The sequence below is a fragment of the Boleophthalmus pectinirostris genome, unplaced genomic scaffold, assembly GCF_026225935.1.
Source record: "Boleophthalmus pectinirostris isolate CB_2022bp ecotype Guang Dong unplaced genomic scaffold, ASM2622593v1 HiC_scaffold_2, whole genome shotgun sequence".
Lineage (NCBI taxonomy): Eukaryota > Metazoa > Chordata > Actinopteri > Gobiiformes > Gobiidae > Boleophthalmus > Boleophthalmus pectinirostris.
In genome coordinates this window covers 25,817,856-25,839,781 of record NW_026571152.1, presented here as the reverse complement: position 1 = coordinate 25,839,781, position 21,926 = coordinate 25,817,856, and the positions used below count along the sequence as shown (strand labels likewise).

At 40.5% G+C, this 21,926-nt stretch overlaps 1 protein-coding gene across 1 annotated transcript in view; it reads right to left on the bottom strand.

Moving 5' to 3' along the window:
* Positions 1–323: 323 nt before the first annotated feature.
* LOC110169490 (NT-3 growth factor receptor-like) overlaps positions 324–21,926 on the bottom strand; it is a 75,112-nt gene continuing 53,509 nt past the window's right edge. The window contains exons 14-18 of the mRNA XM_055155888.1: positions 18,030–18,160; positions 14,082–14,254; positions 6,509–6,752; positions 3,441–3,599; positions 324–1,014 (exon numbers count right to left, since the gene is read on the bottom strand). Of these exons, the coding sequence (XP_055011863.1) occupies positions 829–1,014; positions 3,441–3,599; positions 6,509–6,752; positions 14,082–14,254; positions 18,030–18,160 (893 nt within the window). The 3' untranslated portion in view covers positions 324–828. The remainder of the gene's footprint in view (positions 1,015–3,440; positions 3,600–6,508; positions 6,753–14,081; positions 14,255–18,029; positions 18,161–21,926) is intronic.

The following is a 21,926-nucleotide window of genomic DNA, read 5'->3' as shown; positions in this document are numbered from 1 at the left end:
GACAGACAGAGCCACTGCCCACATCAACACGGTCTGCTCAGAATCACATGTCAACATGGCTTTGCAAATGGAAATACCAAATAAACAAATACAAACAAAACCTTTCAAAACCAATCAATAAGAATCTAATTGAATATAAAATGTGTCACTATATTGTAAACCTGTAACGTAAACAAATCACTTTCAAATTAACTTGTTGCTCTAATCAATATTTTTTCACCTATATCAGATCAAAGATGACATCAACAGTAAAATGTATTGTATTAGTTAGTAGGTGAAACTTCAAAGTTAGTAAGCCCAAAAAAGTAAAATATGGGGTAAAAGTGTTTTGCTCTTTAACTGGAGAAATACACGAGGACACGAGGAGGCTTGACTAAATTTCAGACATCAAAACAATAAATGTTCTTTGTAAACTTGCTGTGGGTGGTGAAGTAATAACAGAATTTGCGAAAAGAAAAAAACCCATTCTAGTGAACTAGTGAAGTATGAATGCATAGGTATGGGAAACAGGTGTTGAGAAGAGTCAGACAATCATTTTTACCCAATCCTGCTGAATAGTCCATGCTAGAAAATGTCTTCATAGCTTAAAATACTAGTAACCAAACTAGTAATCATACCACAGTACCACATGGGCATATCCTTGCAATGTAATCCTGATTCTTGAGTCCATTTCAGTTCTCTCTCTCCTGAAGTTGGAGGGAAATCGGTCTCATTTTCAGTTACCTGCCCGTTCTTGAAGTCTGGTCCAAAACTTGTGAGCATCCAAGTAACCCTGACTCCAGAAAGCCAAAAAAAAACAACTGTCATTTCCAGTGTCTATACCAATGTCTATCCCAGTATGTCCAGGTAGACGGGCGTGGCCTTCATGAGAGTGAACAGCATCTTTTGAATGTCCTTAATGTTGAGCCTTTGCTGGGGCTCTCTTTGCCAACAGCCCAGCATCATGTCATACACCTCTTTGGGACAGACCCGTGGCCGCTCCAGCACTCTGCCTGTAGTTATGCACTCGATCACCTGAAAGTACAGAGACAGGATCATTTCAAGTATCACAGAAATGTTTTAAAGGGCTCATACTACTTTCTGATCTATGTTATAATATTTAGAATAATCTCAAACATACCTGGAGTTGTGTTTTGTTTCATTCACATGTTTAACACACAAATCCTGCATGTTTAGGCTGAGTTCTTCACTATGTTTTTAAACTCCATATACATTCACTAGAATCATTTAGACAATTTTAGCCCTGGAATTGCCAATCTCTGTTACATAAAAGGTTAAATTTAGCTGTTAACATGGTAAACTATTGGTTCATGACATCACAAGGTGCATTTTGAGCTTTGGAGATGTAGACAGACTAATAATAAAATGTTACTCAAACATGTGTGAATGAAACAAAACACAACTCCAGGTATATTTTTTGATGCAGTAACTACATTCAAACATAGGCTGAAGTTCTCAAGAGTAAATTTTGCATAATATAGTTTACTGATTAAATACTGCACAGGAGTTCATTCATTCATTCTGATTTATCCTGTATATAAAGTTGTTTATTTAATTTTGAGCCTCTTCAGGAGAGGATACAAAAAAAAAAAAAAACAACACAAAAAATGCCCAAAACAAACAAGAGAACATCCAAAGTGGGTCCTTATTTGAAGTATTGTTTTAGTTATACCAAAGGATGGAAGTGAATTTAAACTAGATCTGTCAAGGTTACGGTAAAATAATTTAGTCAAATAAATGGGTTTAGTAAAAAGTGGGTCACAAGAAAATGATCATGAATAGAATCAGGCCCCACAAGTGAGATGAGATTTAACTTCTAGTGCCTTTAACCCTCTGGCATACTTCATGCTTTTAACTTTTGATTGGTTGATTATTTTGTCCACTATCATCCAAATAGCATGAAATGTGGTTAGGTGGTGGCTTCCTACTCATCGACCACATCAGGACATCAGTTCACTGTGTTCATCAGATTGTCACGGTAATAAAAATGTGCACAAAATTTGGAAATCCATCAAACATTTTTGGTCATTATTATATTCAACTTTCTTTGGGCTCATTCTTTTCAGTTACTTCTGCTCTAAATATTTATACAAATTATTATTGTAGTTGTTAATATTTTAACCCTTTAAATTTTGTTTTGAATCAAGCCTGATTTTGGTTGAAAATTACACAAAACCCATTCAAACTGAGGTTTTGGATTTCGCATCAATGGTGCATTAATTGATGCACCATTGATGTGAACAATGGCTACTGTAGACACCCAACAATACAAGTGTGCGCATTTAATATTACACAAAAAAAAAAATAATTCGCTGCTAATTATTGACCTACCCCAGGCTGCAATAAAAGAGCTCAAAACAATTTGCTTTGCATTTCACATTTCTGAATTTTTATTTTTTTTGTAATTTTCAACCAAAATCAGGGTCGATTCATCAAAACAAAAAGGGAATTTAAAGTCCAAAGAAAGTTGAATTTAATAATGAAAAACATTTTTTTATGAATGTCCAAATTCGATGCACATTTTATGCGTTTAACGATACAAGCATGAGTATTTCACACCACACAAGTTTTACGAATGCACAAGCTGCTAGAAAACTGCAGAAAATCATCTGCATCTTGCCTTTATCAGATTGGACAAATATCAAATTTGTGCTTTTTCCAACACAAAATGTGGTCTTTTTATGATAAGAAATAGCATTTACAAAATATAAAGCTGTCTGAAAAGAATGAACCCAAAAAAGTTAAATAATATAATGAAAAAAATTTCCTGAATGTGCAAGTACTGTGCACATTTTATGACGATATTTTTAACGGTGCCACAGGGTTAAAGAAAGGTAATGTACTATCATTTATATTTAAAATTCATAAACATAAACTATGTATGTCCCTAGACACATCAGACATCAAACATTGCTTTTACTGATAACAATTATTGTGCTGATGAATTCTTAATCACAAAAACATGGACATGAAGGCTGTTGATGTTTTCATTTGATGTTTTACTTCTCCAGCTGGTTATCCAATGACAAAACAGAATGAGCCTCACATTTGGGGTGCCAGATTCTATTACTAAAACCAGTTGGAAATAAACCTAAAATGACTCTCTCTGATCTGAATCCTACTAAAACCCTGCAGCCATATACTGAGAATGGGCAAAACTTGTATTTGTGTCATCAAAATGCAGGTAAGACACTGGTAATCCAGGTTCAGTTTGATTATTACCTTTTTTAGACCAGTGCCACGAGCATAGGCCACATATCCAAAAGTCAGACAAACAAGACTAGTCTACAGCAGCCAGCTGAACAAAGAACATTTAAAATTTTATCCTTAAATTGATTTAATTTCAGTGTCAATGATCCACACAGTGAAACATAATAATAGTGATCCTGCACCTAGGCAGTACAATATAAAAGGGAGCAGACATTACAGAAGGTCTGTACCTCGTTGTTTGCGAGCTGAAACCAGGGCTGTTTGCCGTAAGTGAAGATCTCCCACAGAATGACGCCAAAGCTCCAGACGTCGCTCTCAGTGGTAAACTTTCGGTACATGATGCTTTCTGGAGGCATCCATCGAATAGGCAGCATGGTGTGACCCCCCACCTGAGAACATGAGAAGAAAATACATTCAGGGACAGACTGAGCAAAAGGAACCTGCTGATTTTAAAGGTGCACTATGTAACTTTTCAGATTAGGGGTCTGCTGCTATTGCTTTGCCTGTAATGTTCCACAATACTGTATTAAACTCATCCAAGATGCATTTATTCAGTTAAGAGTGTTTTTATTTCTCAAAAATATCTTTAAAAACATGAATTCTGTAAAGTGGCCTGGTGGCATGTTCTGCTTGTTTCTATGGAGATTGAAAAGTTTAATGTCATACTTTGGAATATTGGAAATAAAGCAATAACATCTCTGTGGTGACAAGTAAATGGAGAGCTTTACCAGAGAAAGTTGCACAGTACACCTTTAAACCATCTTAACAACACATGAATATGCATTCAAATTAATTCTATTAATTTATATAAAAAGCCAGCAGCTAATTGTGGGTAATACTGTACTGTCACTTTTGCTTAAGCGTCGTCATGACAGTCTCCAGCTTAACCTAATTAAATCTATTAGACTCATTAGTGGCTTTGTTTAAGGCCTTCTCCGGCTGCAGATCATTATGTCTCTTGGGGCGGCCATCTTGTGAGTTAGTGACACTGGTGGATCTGTGCTTTAATCAAACATGACTAATGGTAAAGATATGGGCAGGCGTACAAAGCAGTCGTCTCCTCTGCTCTTTGATGGTGACACAGAGTCATTCTTCATCAGAGATGTCGTCCTGCTGTGAAATCATCTGCAGCTGAACTAATCCAGTCAAATATGTGTCTCCTGATCAGAACCACCTCAAATTGAATGTCCTCCGTTGCACTGCTAAATAATTGTCCTTCCTACAACCCCAGGTCTCTAAATCAGACATATCCTGAGACACAAATGTACAAAGCATAAATATAAAGACATTTGAACTTTTGCAGTCCTAATAAAACAAGACAACAGATATACTGGTGTATACTTAGATCTGTCTCGATAACAAATTTTAAAGGTTCTATACTAAACTAACTTTTGTAAACTGTAAATCATGTTATAATGTTGCCACCTCACCAAAAACATGCTTGATGCTGTCTTTTGTTCCATTCACATGTTTGAGTATTCCTTTATTATTTGTCTATTTTCATCTACAAGCTCTGTTCTATGGAGATCAAAAGGATGTATACAAATAAAAAATGATATATATGTACAGCTTCCTTTTAGCTTATGTTCCGTAAAGAGCGGCAATTCCAGGGCTAAAATCATTCAAATATTCTAGTAAATTGAAAACCATAGCAGTTGAATTTACTGTCAACTAAGGAAAAGGTGGCTATTGAGGAATTTGAATCTAAAATATAACAAAATATATTAGACTTTTTTTTTTTTTTTTTTAAATAACATAATCCCATATATCTTGCTTCATATATTTAATGTCTTCTGTGTGTATATATATATATATATATATATATATATATATATATATATATATATATATATATATATATATATATATATATATATATATATATATATATATATATATGTGTGTGTGTGTGTGTGTGTGTGTGTGTGTGTGTGTGTGTGTGTGTGTGTGTGTAGAAAGTAGTAAACATGAAGAAAAAAAAAAAAAAAAAACTGAATGAGAAGGTTTGTCCAAACTTTTGACTGGTAGTTTATGTGTCCTGAGATGGAAAGCTGATTCCAATTTAAAAATCCTTGGACATGAAAAACAGGATAGATTTTTGGCCGTACTACACAACTCCTTGCAGTTCTATTGTTATGTCTCCTAAACCTGGATCCAACCAGACCTGGGCTTAGCAGAAGAAGAGTACAATGCTTTGGGGGCTTTTGTGTTGAATCCCAGAGCAGATCAGGATTCAGGACAGAGAGTGCACTCTGTCTGACCCTCAAATCCAGGTTGTCTTGGATTATTCAGCTGCCAAAGTCTAGTGCGACGGAGGAGAGCTGTGGCGGAGGAGGCAACAATGGCCCAGAGGAGGATGATCGGGCTGTCAGTGAGTGCGGTGAAAATGCAAGTAAATCAGCACCTTATTCTTGACCAGGTCGAACCAGCTTTTATGAAGCTGAAATGGTTGCATGAATATCAAATGGGCTCTGCTGTCACGCAAAGAGATGTAGGATTTTTTTTACTCTGCCTTTAAGCCATATTTAACTTTATTTGCAAAATGCTCTGTTACACTTTGTGGTGTCATGAAGTTGTAGTTTTCAAGTTAACACCTCCTTTTACCTTTTGTTCAGTAGAGATCCAAAAGAGAGATTCCAGGATTGAAATCATCCATCTAAATGATTCTAGTGAAGGTGTATGGAGTTTAAAAACATAGCGGAGCACTTTCTGTATTACTACATGACATCGCAAGGAGTGTTTTCTGTTTGAGAGAAGAACTCTATATGCAGGTTTGGTGTGTTAAACTTGTGTGAATGAAACAAAACCCAACTCCAGGTATGTTTTTGATGAGGAAACATAACATAGACAGAAAAGAGCGTAATATGGGCTCTTTAAATGTTATTTACTTTTCCTAGTGGATATTTAAGATAGACTGTTTTGGATGTTAAAATATGTTACCACTTAATCACTTTTAGAGAATAGCATCTTTTATTTTATGTATACATTTTTAGTTTTCAATTTTGAAATTATACATAACATAAACAAAAAGAGACAAAAAATAAATAAATAAATAAATAATAAAATAAATAAATAAAAAATAAACAAAACCCTCTCACGACCCTTCCATCTCTCTCCACACTCATCACACACAAAACTACACAAAATCTACTTGGCAACCAAACTAAAAGTCAAGTCCAGTCCTGTCAAGATATTCAAAAAAGGAGTTAATATCGTTTCAAAGTACTTTATGCCTGTTTTTAGAGATGCCGCTGTGTATAAACTTTACAGAAGAATACAGACTTTATTCTTTACTTACCCGATAATAATCTGTACTGTATATATCTCGGGACATGCCAAAGTCTCCTATCTTCACCAGAAGGCCGTTGCCCACCAAACAGTTCCTGGTGGCCAAGTCTCGGTGGACGAAGTGCTGGGATGCTAAGTAGATCATCCCTGCAGCGATCTGACTGGCAATGTGCAGCATCTGGGACAGGCCCAGCTCCCCGTTGGTCTGCAGCGGCTGCCCGTCCACCAGGATCATGGCATCCGGCCCATGAGCTCTGCAGAGAAGCACCGAGTCAGGAAAAACACACTCAAGTAATGTAGCCTGACATGCTCCATCTTATTCCATTGGTTTGCATGTTTTAGTCCATTACCTTCAAATTGGGTGTACCTCACAAGACTGCTGACCATACTGTCTTTTTGACTGATTCGCTTGATTCTTGTTTTCATAATAGGTTTGCAATATGGTACAATACACTCAAAGAGGCAGAGTTCAGAATGAGAATTTATTGGAGCCATTTTACCCTCTTGCCCCCTACTGCCTGCTCTCAGTAACACAGCAAATGCTAGAATAAACCAACAAAATAGAAACATATAGACATTCTTATCATTGTTTTTGCTATTTTGAGTTCTCCATGCATACTTGTGCTTAGGGCTGAACGATCAACCCAAAACATGTTACATAGGTCTCTAGGAAGAACCGTTGATAGCCAAGGTCAGTTAAATACAATCAATCAATGAATCTGCCCAGGAACTACAGGTGGAAATTAGCACTGCTGCTACAACCTGGTACAACCTGGCATCTCTCCTGTTACAGTTAATGTGAAAATTGTGCGCTGTCCCTGTCTCAAATAAATAAATAAATAAATTTTAAGAAAAAACGAAACTGCGATTTTTCTGGCAGATATTGAGATTTCGATTTCATCCACGATTTTTTTCAAATCAAGTTTCAGTGCACATGAACATTTGCAAACATCACAGAAACTTACATCATACCAGAGTTCTGCACCAATGATTTGATGCTGGACCGTAACTATGTGCAGATGACGCAGACAGCAGGGGGAAGCGACGCAGACAATAAGGGCTATGATTGGTCCTCTCTACCACCGCTTTACAAACATTTCCTGTATTCTGCTTTCGTTTCTTTCAATATACATTAAATAATAATGTGTTTAATGCAGCTTTGCGAACATTTGTTTATGTTTTACAGCAACGAAACTTAAAACCACATGGCTAATTTGTATAAACTGTAAGCACAAAAAAAAAACAAAAAAAACAGATCGCTCCTTGTGCATTGATGCGGTTCAGCTTCTGTCAGACTAAAGGACACGACTCAGTGGAATATGAGTGTTCTTTCTGTGACAGAGGATGTGCTGATGATGGTAAGTATGTTCTGTGCTTATATTTTGTATTGATGGTTCATGTTAAACTTTACACGAACACCAGGTTTAAATCCTAGCGTCCTCGCATTGTGGCGGTGAATTACTTTGCAGCATAGACATTGAATCAGATCCATAAATCTATATAAACTGGGCTTTAGAAGCACTGAAAAAAAATGTGGCTTTGACAATCCCAAAATCGTGTTGTTTGAGATTGCAATTTTCGGTCCACTTGTGCCCCTACATCCAGGGCTGCAGATATTAGCTTATAAAGTCCAGTGGAATGGGGCCCTATACATTTGTCTTTACAGCCTCATTGAGCGTTAAGCCTCTCTCTTGGAGGATGTGGTGCCAGTGAAGAGTCGTGTGATTGAGGTGGTTTCTGGAGGGCAGTGGGCAGGAGCTAAATTAGCACTGTGTCCTGGATGAATTGATGCCAGCATTTTAATGGAAGCACAATTAGGGAGCTGAAATTAGCATCCGAGGCACAGGGCGACTCAGTGGAACTCAGACACAAGCGTTGGCTGACTTCACTTCCTGGCAACAGACTAAGCATCAATGTTCTATTCTGTGGAGCAAAGCATCATGGGAACAAATAACATCTAATCAAAGCGGTCATAATGCAGCTCATTGGTTCACCAGTCCAATGGACAAATTTAGAGCTTTTAGAGTGTGTGCTTATCCATTGTGTTTTTTAGTGGGTGGTTCAGACTACACTGCAGAGATTAGTGCTTACCCTTTATATCACAAGTACTATTACAAAAATGTTTTGTTCCAATAAGCAATATAAATACATGCATTTTGGATTAATTTTAATACTGGAACACTACACTATTTTACTTCCAAGGCTATGTTCAGCTAAGCTCAAGAGGTCTTGTATCATTTGAGAGACTTTTTTTTTTTTTTTTTTTTTAGCATGCTTTATTGGGTTATTTCAAATGAAAAATTTATACATGCTTAAAAACAATGACTTATGCTCATTAACACCTTTATTCATTATTATTATTCTGTATTCTGAGTCTTATCACTATCAAACCAACCCACAATAACATACATTTATGACTAGAATAGTCACAATACTAAAAATGTAAACTTGAATTAATACTAGGGAATTGACTCAATACGCAATACCAATTATGAAACCACAATGAAGATTAAAAAAAAAAAGTTATGTAATGCACGAAATAATAATACTTTCTTATACTTGTTCTGATAAAGCTTGAAAAAACCCTAAAACTGTTGAGGAAAGTTCAAATTTTGTCCTGGTATTGCCATTTTTTTGCTGTATGCTACAGATTAGTATCTAGTTTCGATATTAGTTTTAGTATCGATTACTATCAGACTTTTGATAATCCTATTAGTGACTGTATTTTCATTATATTACATTTGCTCTGTTTTATCCTGTAAATGTGTGTGTTTTATTCATGACTGTGTTTTCATCATATTACTCTTACTACTCCTGCCAATGCGTTTTTGCTGTATCAAAACTTGCTCAAATTAGTATATAGTTTTAATATTAGTTTTAGTATTGATTAGTATCAGTCCTTCATTACTTTTGACAACCCTATTCATGACTGTATTTTCATTATATTACTTTTTCTCTATTTTTGTTCATGCAGGGTTTTTTGCAGTATAGATATCTGATGAGATTATTATCTAGTTTCAATATTAGTTTTAGGATGAATTTGTCAGATTTTTGATGACATGACATGTACTTTCATTATATTACTTTTGCTCTGTCTCCATTTAGGTCTATGTCGTGTAGTACTTGCTTTAAAGTCGCAGTTTGTGTGTTTGCTGATCTAACCTTTGTCAAACTGCCACTCACCCAGACAGCCTCATCCATCACTCCAGAGAGCACCAGAGCCTTACCACCACCAAATCACATCCACACTGCTCAGAGGCAAAAGGCCCATATTTGTCATTTCCTATACCACCCACTCACATTTTAAATACGTCCTCTATAATTCATTCTTTAAGTACAGATGCCAGTGAGGATGATGGAGGTGGCATACTATAGTTTAAATAAAATATCCACAGCCGCATCCATCTTTCATTCACTATAAGTTCATAGAAAATCCTCACTCTTCTCATACTGCTTCACATTTACACCCATGAAAACCTAAATAAAAGATTTTGGCTTTTGAAAATGTGTGATTTCATGTCGAATTCATGAATAGAAAGAGGCTTCTATATTTGTAACTAAAATACTAGATATTCTCCCCCTTGAACTGCCACCTTACCGTGGTGGGGGAGTTTGCGTACCCGAATGATCCTAGGAGCTATGTTGCCCGGGCCTTTATGCCCCTGGTAGAGTCTCCCATGGCAAACAGGCCCTAGGTGACGGGGCAGACTAAGAGCAGTTCATAGAACCCATATGAACAGTGTAATATCGAGGACCGTGACGTCGCCCGGGGCCCCACCCTGGAGCCAGGCCTGGGGTTGGGGCTCGAATGCAAGCGCTTGGTGGCCGGGCCTTTGCCCATGGGACCCGGCCGGGCTCAGCCCGAAAGGACGACGTGGGTCCACCCTCCTGTGGGCTCACCACCCGCAGAGGGGTTCATAGGGGTCGGGTGCATAGAGGACTGGGCGGCGGTCGGGGACGGGTGTCCCGACGGCCTGGTCTGCACACAAAGCATCTGGCTGTGGCGACGTGGAATGTCACCTCGCTGGGGGGGAAGGAGCCCGAGCTTGTGCGGGAGGTTGAGAGATACCGGCTAGATATAGTCGGGCTCACTTCTACGCACAGCTTGGGCTCTGGTACCCAACTCCTTGAAGGGGGTTGGACCCTCCATTTCTCTGGCGTTGCCCACGGGGAGCGGTGGCGAGCTGGTGTGGGCTTGCTTATAGCCCCACAGCTCAGCCGCCACGTGTTGGAGTTCACCCTGGTGAACGAGAGGGTCGTGTCCCTGCGCCTTCAGGTCGGGGACAGGTCTCTCACTGTGCTGTCGGCCTACGGGCCGAACAGCAGTGTAGAGTACCCGGCCTTCTTGGAGTCCCTGGGAGGGGTACTGGACAGTGCACCGACTGGGGACTCCGTTGTTCTACTGGGGGACTTCAACGCCCACGTGGGCAATGCCAGTGACACCTGGAGAGGGGTGATCGGGAGGAACGGCCTCCTCGATCTGAACCCGAGCAGTGTTTTGTTATTGGACTTCTGTGCTAGTCACAGTTTGTCCATAACGAACACCATGTTCGAGCACAAGGGTGTCCATAAGTGCACGTGGCACCAGGACACCCTAGGTCGGAGGTCGATGATCGTCGTGTCATCTGACCTCCGGCCACGTGTCTTGGACACTCGGGTGAAGAGAGGAGCAGAGCTGTCAACTGATCACCACCTGGTTGTGAGTTGGATCCGCTGGCAGAGGAGGAAGCCGGAGGGACCTGGCAGGCCCAAGCGTATTGTGAGGGTCTGTTGGGAACGTCTGGCAGAGCCCTCTGTCAGGGGGATCTTCAACTCACACCTCCGGGAGGACTTCTCCCAGATTCCGGGGGAGGCTGGAGACATGGAGTCCGAGTGGGCTATGTTCTCAGCCTCCATTGTCAATGCGGCCGCCCGTAGCTGTGGGCGTAAAGTCTGTGGTGCCTGTGGCGGTGGCAATCCCCGAACCCGGTGGTGGACACCGGAAGTAAGGGATGCCGTCAGGCTGAAGAAGGAGTCCTATCGGGCCTTGTTGGCTCATGGGACTCCTGAGGCAGCTGACAGGTACCGGCGGGCCAAGCGTGCTGCAGCCCGTGCGGTCGCAGAGGCAAAAACTCGGAGCTGGGAGGAGTTCGGGGAGGCCATGGAGGAGGACTATCGGACGGCCTCAAAGAAATTCTGGCAAACCATCCGGCGCCTCAGGAGGGGGAAGCAGTTTTTCACCAACACTGTTTACAGTGCGGGGGGAGAGCTGTTGACCTCAACTGGGGATGTTGTCGGGCGGTGGAAGGAGTACTTTGAGGATCTGCTCAATCCCACCGTCACGTCTTCCGAGGAGGAAGCAGAGGCTGGGGACTCAGACGTGGACTCATCAATCACCCTGGCTGAAGTCACTGAGGTGGTTGGCAAGCTCCTTGGTGGCAAGGCTCCAGGGGTGGATGAGATCCGTCCTGAGTACCTTAAGTCTCTGGATGTTGTGGGGCTGTCTTGGTTGACACGCCTCTGCAACATCGCATGGCAGTTGGGGACAGTACCTCTGGACTGGCAAACCGGGGTGGTGGTCCCTCTGTATAAGAAGGGGGACCGGAGGGTGTGTTCCAATTATAGGGGAATCACACTCCTCAGCCTTCCCGGTAAGGTCTATGCCAGGGTACTGGAGAGGAGAATCCGGCCGATAGTCGAACCTCGGATTCAGGAGGAGCAGTGTGGTTTTCGTCCTGGCCGTGGAACACTGGACCAGCTCTACACTCTCCATAGGGTGCTCGAGGGTTCATGGGAGTTTGCCCAACCAGTCCACATGTGTTTTGTGGACTTGGAGAAGGCATTCGACCGTGTCCCTCGTGGTGTCCTGTGGGGGGTGCTCTGGGAGTATGGGGTCCGTGGCCCTTTGCTAAGGGCTGTCCGGTCCCTGTATGACTGGAGCAGGAGCTGTGTTCGCATTGCCGGTAGTAAGTCAGACCTGCTCCCAGTGCATGTTGGACTCCGCCAGGGCTGCCCTTTGTCACCGGTTCTGTTCATTGTGTTTATGGACAGATTTTCTAGGTGCAGTCAGGGGTTGGAGGGGGTCCGGTTTGGGGACCACAGGATCTCATCTCTGCTGTTCGCAGATGATGTTGTCCTGATGGCTCCATCAAACCAGGACCTGCAATGTGCACTGGGGCGGTTTGCAGATCAGCTCTTCTAAGTCTGAGGTCATGGTTCTCGACCGGAAAAAGGTGGCTTGCCCTCTCCGGGTGGGTGGGGAATCTTTGCCTCAAGTGGAGGAGTTCAAGTATCTCGGGGTCTTGTTCACGAGTGAGGGAAGGACGGAACGGGAGATTGACAGGCGGATCGGTGCAGCTTCGGCAGTGATGCGGTCGCTGTATCGGACCGTTGTGGTGAAGAGGGAGCTGAGCCGAAAGGCGAAGCTCTCGATTTACCGGTCAGTCTTCGTTCCTACTCTCACCTATGGTCATGAGCTCTGGGTAGTGACCGAAAGGACGAGATCGCGGATACAAGCGCTTGAAATGGGTTTACTCCGCAGGGTGGCTGGGCGCTCCCTTAAAGATAGGGTGAGGAGCTCAGTCACACGGGAGGAGCTCGGAGTAGAGCCGCTGCTCCTCCACGTCGAGAGGAGCCAGTTGAGGTGGCTCGGGCATCTGTTCCGGATGCCTCCTGGGCGCCTCCCTCGGGAGGTGTTCTGGGCATGTCCCACCGGGAGGAGGCCCCGGGGAAGACCCAGGACACACTGGAGGGACTATGTCTCTCAGCTGGCCTGGGAACGTCTCGGGATCCCCCTGGAAGAGCTGGAGGAAGTGTGTGTGGAGAGGGAAGTCTGGGAGGCCCTCCTCAGACTGTTGCCCCCGCGACCCGACCTTGGATAAGCGGAAGAAAATGGATGGATGGACGGATACTAGATATTCTACAGCTTGTTTTTCGCCAAGGTAAAACCAAACTCACTGGTGGAAGAAGTACTCAGTTTTGTTACTTAAAAGTACAGATATCGGAACAAAAAATACTCATGTAAAAGTAAAAGTATCACATGCAAAAATCTACATAAGTAAAATTAGTAAAGTATCTATTTAAATGTACTTAAAGAGTAAAAAGTAAGTATTTTGTGTATATTTTGAGCTCTATTAAAGGATCACATATAGTAATTTTGTTAAAGATTTCTGCTGACTTTTTAAATCAAATTAATCAATGGAATAATTTTTTTCCTAGCTGTTTTTATTTGTATATTTTTGTTTGCTCAAACTACAAAGCCTTTTCAGACAATCTCAAACAATAATAAAAAAATACTTACTGTTCAGCCTAGTTGAAAATGTAGTGGAGTAGAAAGTAGGAGTAGTTGCTTTCAAATGTAGCAAAGTAAGTAAAAGTAAAAATATCCACTTTAATATCTACTGCAGTAAAGTACAGATACCTAAAATGTATACTTAAGTACAGAACTTTACTATTTTTACTTTATTACGTTCCACCACTGTATAAACCTCAACAACATTTCTTCAGTGGAACCTTTTATATAAATTCTTTGAAAAGCCAACTATTACTCCAAACAGAAAAAGGCAACATTGAGTTTGAACTAAAACTAGGCCACTTTGACTGACCTGAGAAACTTGTTGAGGTCTCCATGCTTCATGTACTCAAAGACCATAATGAGCGGGTCCCCGTCCACACACACGCCATAGAACTTCACTATGTGCTCGTGCTGCAGGTTGGTCAGCAGCTCCGCCTCCCGCTGGAAATCCTTCCTTGCCGCAAGAGTTGGATCTTTCAAAGTCTGTCAACAAAGAAAGAGAGAGAGGAAATTAGTGCATTATTTATGGTGGAGCGTGATTAGAAAGATGAGTGCTTCAGTGGGTCAATTAAGTATCAGGTCAGGCGCTCATCAGGATCACAGTGGAAACATCATTTACAGACAAAGACAATAAACAAAGCGCTCACACTACATTACAAAGTCCTTTAACGCATTGTTTTCCAAAGACTGGGTTGTCGCCCTCAGGTGGGTCGCAAGAGATGGTTTTGGGGTCACCTTGTCACAATCTGCATGTAGGTCTGCAATATACAGTTGTATACATGGATCTGTGACCTTATCGTCATTTTGGGTAAGGATTTTGTCAGAATATCCTGTCTTCAGTAAGGACAGCACTTCTATGCTTATTCCTTTCACTACTACATTTTTGTGTGAATTGGGATTTTCTGTGCTGCGCCTGATATGTACCCCAGACTGAAACGTGCTACAAAATGTAGACAGGCCTACCTATCTCATTAGAAATGCTGAAATGTTAAGACATGTTTTGTATCATTTCTAATCATTTTGTAATTATTTTATTGACTAGTTTGTTCCAGTATTGCTAGTTCAATTGAATGCTGCAAAGAAAACGAAATGGGCTACATTTAATATCCAAATACACTTCTTTTGGATCCTTTCATTGCTGGGTCAATTACTGTTTTTCATTGTTTAAAACTTGAGTAATACTAATTGTTTAGAGAGACATTGTCACTCAGCAATAAAATAGCCTCATTAATGTTCAATAATGGTTAAATCCACCTTTATTTTGTGATTAACAAATAATGTCTATTAACTTGGTTCACAAAGGTTTGTGATTTTTAAAATATAGGTCAGCAGAAAAAAAGTTTGGGAAACACTGCCTTACAGGTGCATTGTGTAACTTTTCTGGTTGAGAGTCCGTCACCTGCTTGTTTCCATGGAGATGTCATTGCTCTGTCTGGAATATTCCACAGTATGACATTAAACAGCTCTATCTTTTATTCATTTACAGTGGTTTTATTGCTCAAAAGAAAAGTTGTCCAATGTGATTTTTGTTTTTTGTTCTTTGCTTGCTAATTGTGGAGAGTCCAATCCCTCTCAAGAAGCTGGGTACCAGAGCCCAAGCTGTGCGTGGAGGTGAGCCTGACTATATCTAGTACCTCTCAAACTCCTGCACTAGCTCAGGCTCCTCCCCCCTCAGCGAGGTGACGTTCCATGTCCCTACAGCCAGGTTCTGTGCCCGTGGACTAGGCTGCCGAGGCCCCTCACTCCGACTGCTGCCTAGTTCACTTTGCACCTGACCCCCATGAAACCCTCTGCGGGCGGTGAGCCCACAGGAGGGTGACCCCACATCGTCCTTTCGGGCTGAGCCCGGCCACCAGGCGCTTGTTTTTGAAACCCAACCCCAGACCTGGCTCCAGGGTCACCAGCGCCGCCACCTTCAATTTTATTTCTCTCCAGCAACTAGGTCAGGAATCGGAATACCATACACGGTTTGCAAGAACCCTGGAAGTTGTAGACCGCACACCGGCCAATCAGCGAAGAGCTGTGTGACACAGCACAACAGTAAACAAAGCGGTTGAGAAGGATCTAGACAAAGCCATACATTCTGTGCTGACAACAATTCCCGAGATCAATTATTTAAAGCCAGAACAATGAGAATGTTAGGTGAATTTTATCAAGGAGAAAGACGTTATTGCCTTTCTTTATACAGGATTTTGGAAAAGCTTAACATGCCAGTTAGAGCTGTTAGCGGCGCATTACATACGTCACAAAAATAGCAGAGATTGGTTAAATGAAAAAAGTACCCGCCTACCATCGAGCAAACTAAACCTAATGCTGCAAGGTCAGACGGTTTCCATGAAGTATTGTGGGACATTTTGGGCAAGGGAATAACATTGCCATGGAGTCATGCAGGGGACAGACACCTGACCAGAAAAGTTACACAGAGCACCATTAGATTTTGTTTGTATATGTTGTTTATTTGTTTTGTTTACTTTTGCTCAAGAGAATCATGTCCCTTGAATAAAGCCACATTGTTCACTGTAGCTACCATGGTTTAATACATTCAGATAATTGTCTCTGTAGGCCTACTCTTTACCATTTGTGTAAAATGGTGGACCAAATATAATATTGGACAAATTAGTTCATTCTGGAGGACCACAGAAAGACCAGACCCATTCACGCCCCACAATAGACAGACATTGGGCTGATCCATTCTCTTCTTGTGAATGACAGTAATGGCTTTAAGTGCTCTCATTACTGTTAATAGCTTTATAACAACGCCGTCACCATGGAAACTTCCAATTAATTCCAGGTCACTTCACTGTTCTTATTGCTTTCATTTAAGTCTTCAGGGATTTGTCTTTAAATGTCGTAATCCCTCTGTTTTCACTATGGGGACAAATTTTAACTTTAATCTCGTTGATGGGGGTCAAGTATCACACAGACACATAATACATACATTAATTTAAGGCACCAGGGCAGAGAGATCAGGGGTCAATACTTGCAGCTGGGGGTGTGATGCTAACTGTAGACCCTGCTCTGTCTGAGGCTTTGTTAGACTTTTATCTGAGCTTTGATTTAACACAATCTGACCACAAAGAACTCACTTAGCTAAAACTACAGATGAGATGACTTTTTCTGTCCCTGTTATATAACATTACTGATTATTATTGATCACAGAGGAGGGTAAAACACCTGCTTGTTTCTATGGATATGCCATTGCCCTGCCTGGAATGTTCCGCAGTATGACATTAAACCACTCAACCTTATATTTATTCAATTACAGGTGGCTTTAAAGCTAAAAAATACCCAGAAAAATAGACATTCTGACTGTGAGCGGTGTTGTCTCTCAACAAATCTGACCTGTAACTTGGTCTGGTTTGGTCTCTATAAAGATAGAAAGCTGTAATGCCATACTGTGAAACATTCCAGACAAAACAATAACATGTCCATGGAGAAAAAGCAATTGACGGACCCTTTACCATGCACTTTTAAAACCGTTTTGGTTATATTTGCTAATGTGTTCATTGTGTGACCATGTAAACATCTGAGCATTCCACCTTTTGGGGTCAAATCTACCATGTTTATGTCAGCAGAAAGCATCCACAGAGAAACAGAAAAGAGCTGTGGAAAGCATAACCTGCTATGTAACCTCATGTGAATACATTAATCACACTGCCACTTTACAGTCAAGATTAACTTCACATCTGTCACAATCTCTATTCATTTGCAATCATACCAACAGGGACTGTGTTGTGATGTGACAAATGAACAATGCCATGACCAATGGTGCAATGTAACAAAGTACTGTACTTAAGTAAAAACAAATTAGATATTTCTACTTTACTTAATTTTTAATTTTAATGTGTTTTAAAGTGGATATATTTTACTTTTACTTAATTACATCTGATCAAGTATCTATACTTTCTACTTCATTACATTTTTGAACCAGACTGAAAAGTAAAAGTATTTTTATTATAGTTTGACACCTGCTGAAAAGGCTGATTGTTTATTTTTTACATGTTCATAATTAGAACAAACAAAATATACGAAGAAAAACAGCTAAGAAAAAATATTTGATTGTTTCTGTTAAACAAAATCAGCTCCAATCTTTATCAAAGTCACTACATTTTAAGTTTTATCACCTCTTAAACTCTGCATGAAATACCTTTTTAATGTTTACGTGCATTTTTAAACAGTTACTTTAATACTAGATTTTTTCAATCACTCATTAGCACATGTGTTATAGATCTTAAAACAGTGGAGGTATTAGACTTACCTTGACTGCTACAAGCATCTTGTCTTTAGTGGGGCTCAGGTTGTAACATTCTGCCAGAAACACTTTGCCAAATGCTCCTTCTCCCAGTTCCCTCTTCAAAATGATGTCCCGTCGTTTAATATGGTGAACATCTGAAAAGACACAGGATCACATGAGAAGGAGACCTGCACATTAAAACTTTCCAGACCAGCCAGTTCCATCTGTATTCTGTTTGAATACAGGTGTGTCTCTCAAATGTGGAAGATATCTCTCCAAAATTCTCATAACATTCGGAACAAAACATATAACTTCTTTTACCTGAGATAAGTAAAGTTTAGTGCTTTGATTGTTGCTTCTTCTGTTTCATAGTTTTGTTGTTGTTGCGAAGGGACCATGTGTCTCTCTGATTGGTTAATCTGCCTGTCAATCATGCCCTCGGAAATCAGGGAAACAAGATACAGGTCCAGATCCACTCGTCTTTATAGTTTTGTATTGTTGTGTTTTGTTGTTTTGTTTTGTTAGTGTGTGGTTCTGCCTGGTCATTAAAAAAAGTAACCATGCAGCAGTAGTTACAACATTGTTTAATCCTGATAGAAGCTAATACTATACCCTCTTGCAGACCACCAATAAGGTACTGACCAAGTCCTAAGGGTCACTAGCCAGACTTTAGCATGGATTTTGTGTTTCAGGGATGAGAAAAAAAAATCGTACAGTCTTAGTAAGAAACATACAAAAACATACAATTTTTAAAGCCTCACAGAGTCTCTCAATGCCGTTCCATTGGTGTCCATTTATTTGCCTTGACCTCTAATGTTAAACTTTGGCCTGTTCTAAATCAGTAGCTGTCAGCAGTAAGTGCACGGCTCAGTGGCTTTAGCGCTACCATGGGTGCCCCCCACACCAGCACAGACCCCCACACCACCACTCCAAAACGCAAGGAAAAGAATGAGATGACCGTTACGCTATTGGCTTGCAATTAGTGCCAAGATAATGAGCTTGGGGACCCATATCATCTACATACAATTTATATCTGCTATAGCTGCTTGTGGGGACTGCAGTGTGCAAAAACTTAAAACAAAACCCAAATAGTTAATATGACCTTTTTAGTCAAGGTGAAATGGGTTTTGTTCCACGATCAAGTTTCTCTGTTATTAAAGGTCCTATATTACACAAAATGGACTCCTGTGAGCTTTAAAACATATTAGAATGTTGTTACCTCATTACAATCATTCCTGGAGTTGTGTTGTGTTTCATTCACACATATTTAACATTTCCAAAACACAAAATGCTCAGTTTCTTTTTGTGATGTCATGAAGCAGTAGTTTTCAAGTTAAAGGGACACAGGGAATTTTGGACATAGGAACCTCATTTCCTAGTGAGCCAGAGTGTTGGAGATATGTGGAGACACTTTTTAAAATATTCCATCCAGTCCTTGTATTTGTAGAGGTCGCTGGTGCTAGGCTAGTGCATGTCAATGGCCATAGTTAGCCTGCCACTAAAAACAGTCTTACCCACTCCACAGAGAACCCGAAGGAAAACTATTATAACGCCAGACTGTCGATGTAAATGTCTGTGTTCATAGAATAATGTTTGAAATAGGGATGTCAAATTATCGCGTTAATTGCGATTAATTAATTACAGTCATATTTAGCGCGTTATGTTTTTTAATCGCGTTAATCTCATTTTTAATCTCTAACTTTACTGTTTCTGTATGCGAGTTGCTTTATTATAAAACCTGTTTTTATGTGTTGTTGGGACAACAACACACACACAAAAAAAACACATTTATAATTTTTTTTATTTCGGTAATTCCACTCATTGCCGGAAACCCCCACAGAATGCGCGCAGTAAGAGCGATGTAAACGGCATGTTAACGTTGGCGGCGTCAGTCGCACAATGGACGAGGTCGAAGAGCCAGTAGAACAGAGTCAGCAGTGCACAGGTAAAAACACATTCGTGTCTTGGAAATTATTCTCCCGACGTGAAATATAAAAGAAAATAACTAATATAATATCACCTACAACTTACATATCACTGGTGAAAACAACCTGCATAGGCTCATGATGTCTGCACTACTGTCCTATAGTGACCTGCCACATGAGGGGACACGCACACAAACACACACAAACACACACACACACACAAACAAACACACACCTTCATCATAGTCATTAACCTGAGAACGCGCGGACCACGTTTCCTTCCTGTAGACACTGCGCGGACGGACACCGACGTGCTCCCGTGAGCCGCGTGTGGATCGTGTTTTCTCGCGTACGCGGCATAAACCGCGCTTCCTCCTGTGCGCCTCTAAACCAGAACTAACACCAAGACTAAAACCAGGACTATCCAGTCCAGGACTAAACCAGGTCTAAACCAGGACTAAAACCAGAACTAAAACCAGGTCTAAACCAAGTCTAAACCAGGTCTAAACCAGGACTAAACCAGGACTAAACCAGAACTAAAACCAGAACTAAAACCAGGTCTAAACCAGGACTAAACCAGGACTAAACCAGAACTAAAACCAGGTCTAAACCAGGTCTAAACCAGGTCTAAACCAGGACTAAACCAGGACTAAACCAGAACTAAAAACCAGGTCTAAACCAGGACTAAACCAGGACTAAACCAGGACTAAACCAGAACTAAAACCAGAACTAAAACCAGGTCTAAACCAGGTCTAAACCAGGTCTAAACCAGGACTAAACCAGGACTAAACCAGGACTAAACCAGAACTAAAACCAGAACTAAAACCAGGTCTAAACCAGGACTAAACCAGGACTAAACCAGAACTAAAACCAGAACTAAAACCAGGTCTAAACCAGGTCTAAACCAGGACTAAACCAGGACTAAACCAGAACTAACACCAGGACTAAAACCAGGACTAATCCATTCCAAGACTAAACTACTGTAGGACTAAAGTGGGACTAAAGCAGGTCTAAACCAGGACTAAAACCAGTGATCTCATATATAAAGCATTTCTCTTTCAATAATATTTTTAATATGGTTAAGGAAAGACTGGACTTTTTTATTGTCTTTAAGTAGACAAAAGTTATTATGTTCAGATTTCCTCGTCTTTGCTACTTTACAACAAACAGTTTCTTATTTATGGAGACTTGGGCTCAACAGCCAATTTGAAGAGATTTGTTAAACAATAAATGACTTTATAAAGTCACTTTTTTAATCTATATCAGTCTTTTGATCTGCCACAATAATGTAATAATGAATTTAAATGAAAATATCTCAAATTGAAGGCTTTTCTCAGCAATTTTTAGGTGAGATTAAAATGAGATTAATTAGATTAATTCATTACAGATCATAATTAATTAATCTCTCAATTTTTTTTATCGCATGACAGCACTAGTTTGAAATAAAACTAACCTTGCATCACATGAATTGTAGCATGTTGAGGGACTATTTTTTTAGTAGTGGAATCTTACTTTGCTGATAAGATAAGTGATCTCAGTCCGCCACTGCCAACCTTTCTATTAGAAAGTACAACTCGCTGCTGCTGCTCAGACATAAATCCTTCAAATGCTAGGTTGGTTTTAATTCTAAAATTATTCTATTGACACAGGCATTTACATCGACAGTCTGGCGTAATAATTGTCTTCCTTCGGGTGTTTTGTGGAGTGGGTAAGACTGTTTTTAGTGACAGGCTAACTATGGCCATTGACATGCACTAGCCTAGCACCAGCGACCTCTACAAATACAAGAAATGGATGGAATATTTTAAAGCAGCTCCACATATCTCCAACACTATGGCTAACTAGGAAATGAGGCCCTATGTCCAAAATTCCAGAGTGTCCCTTTAAGAGCTACCATTTACCTTTAGTTCAGTAGTAATTGGTAGTTTTCAGATTTGATGTTTTAGTCCCAGATGGAAGAGTAAGTTTTCCCTTGATTACATTGTACGTTACCATG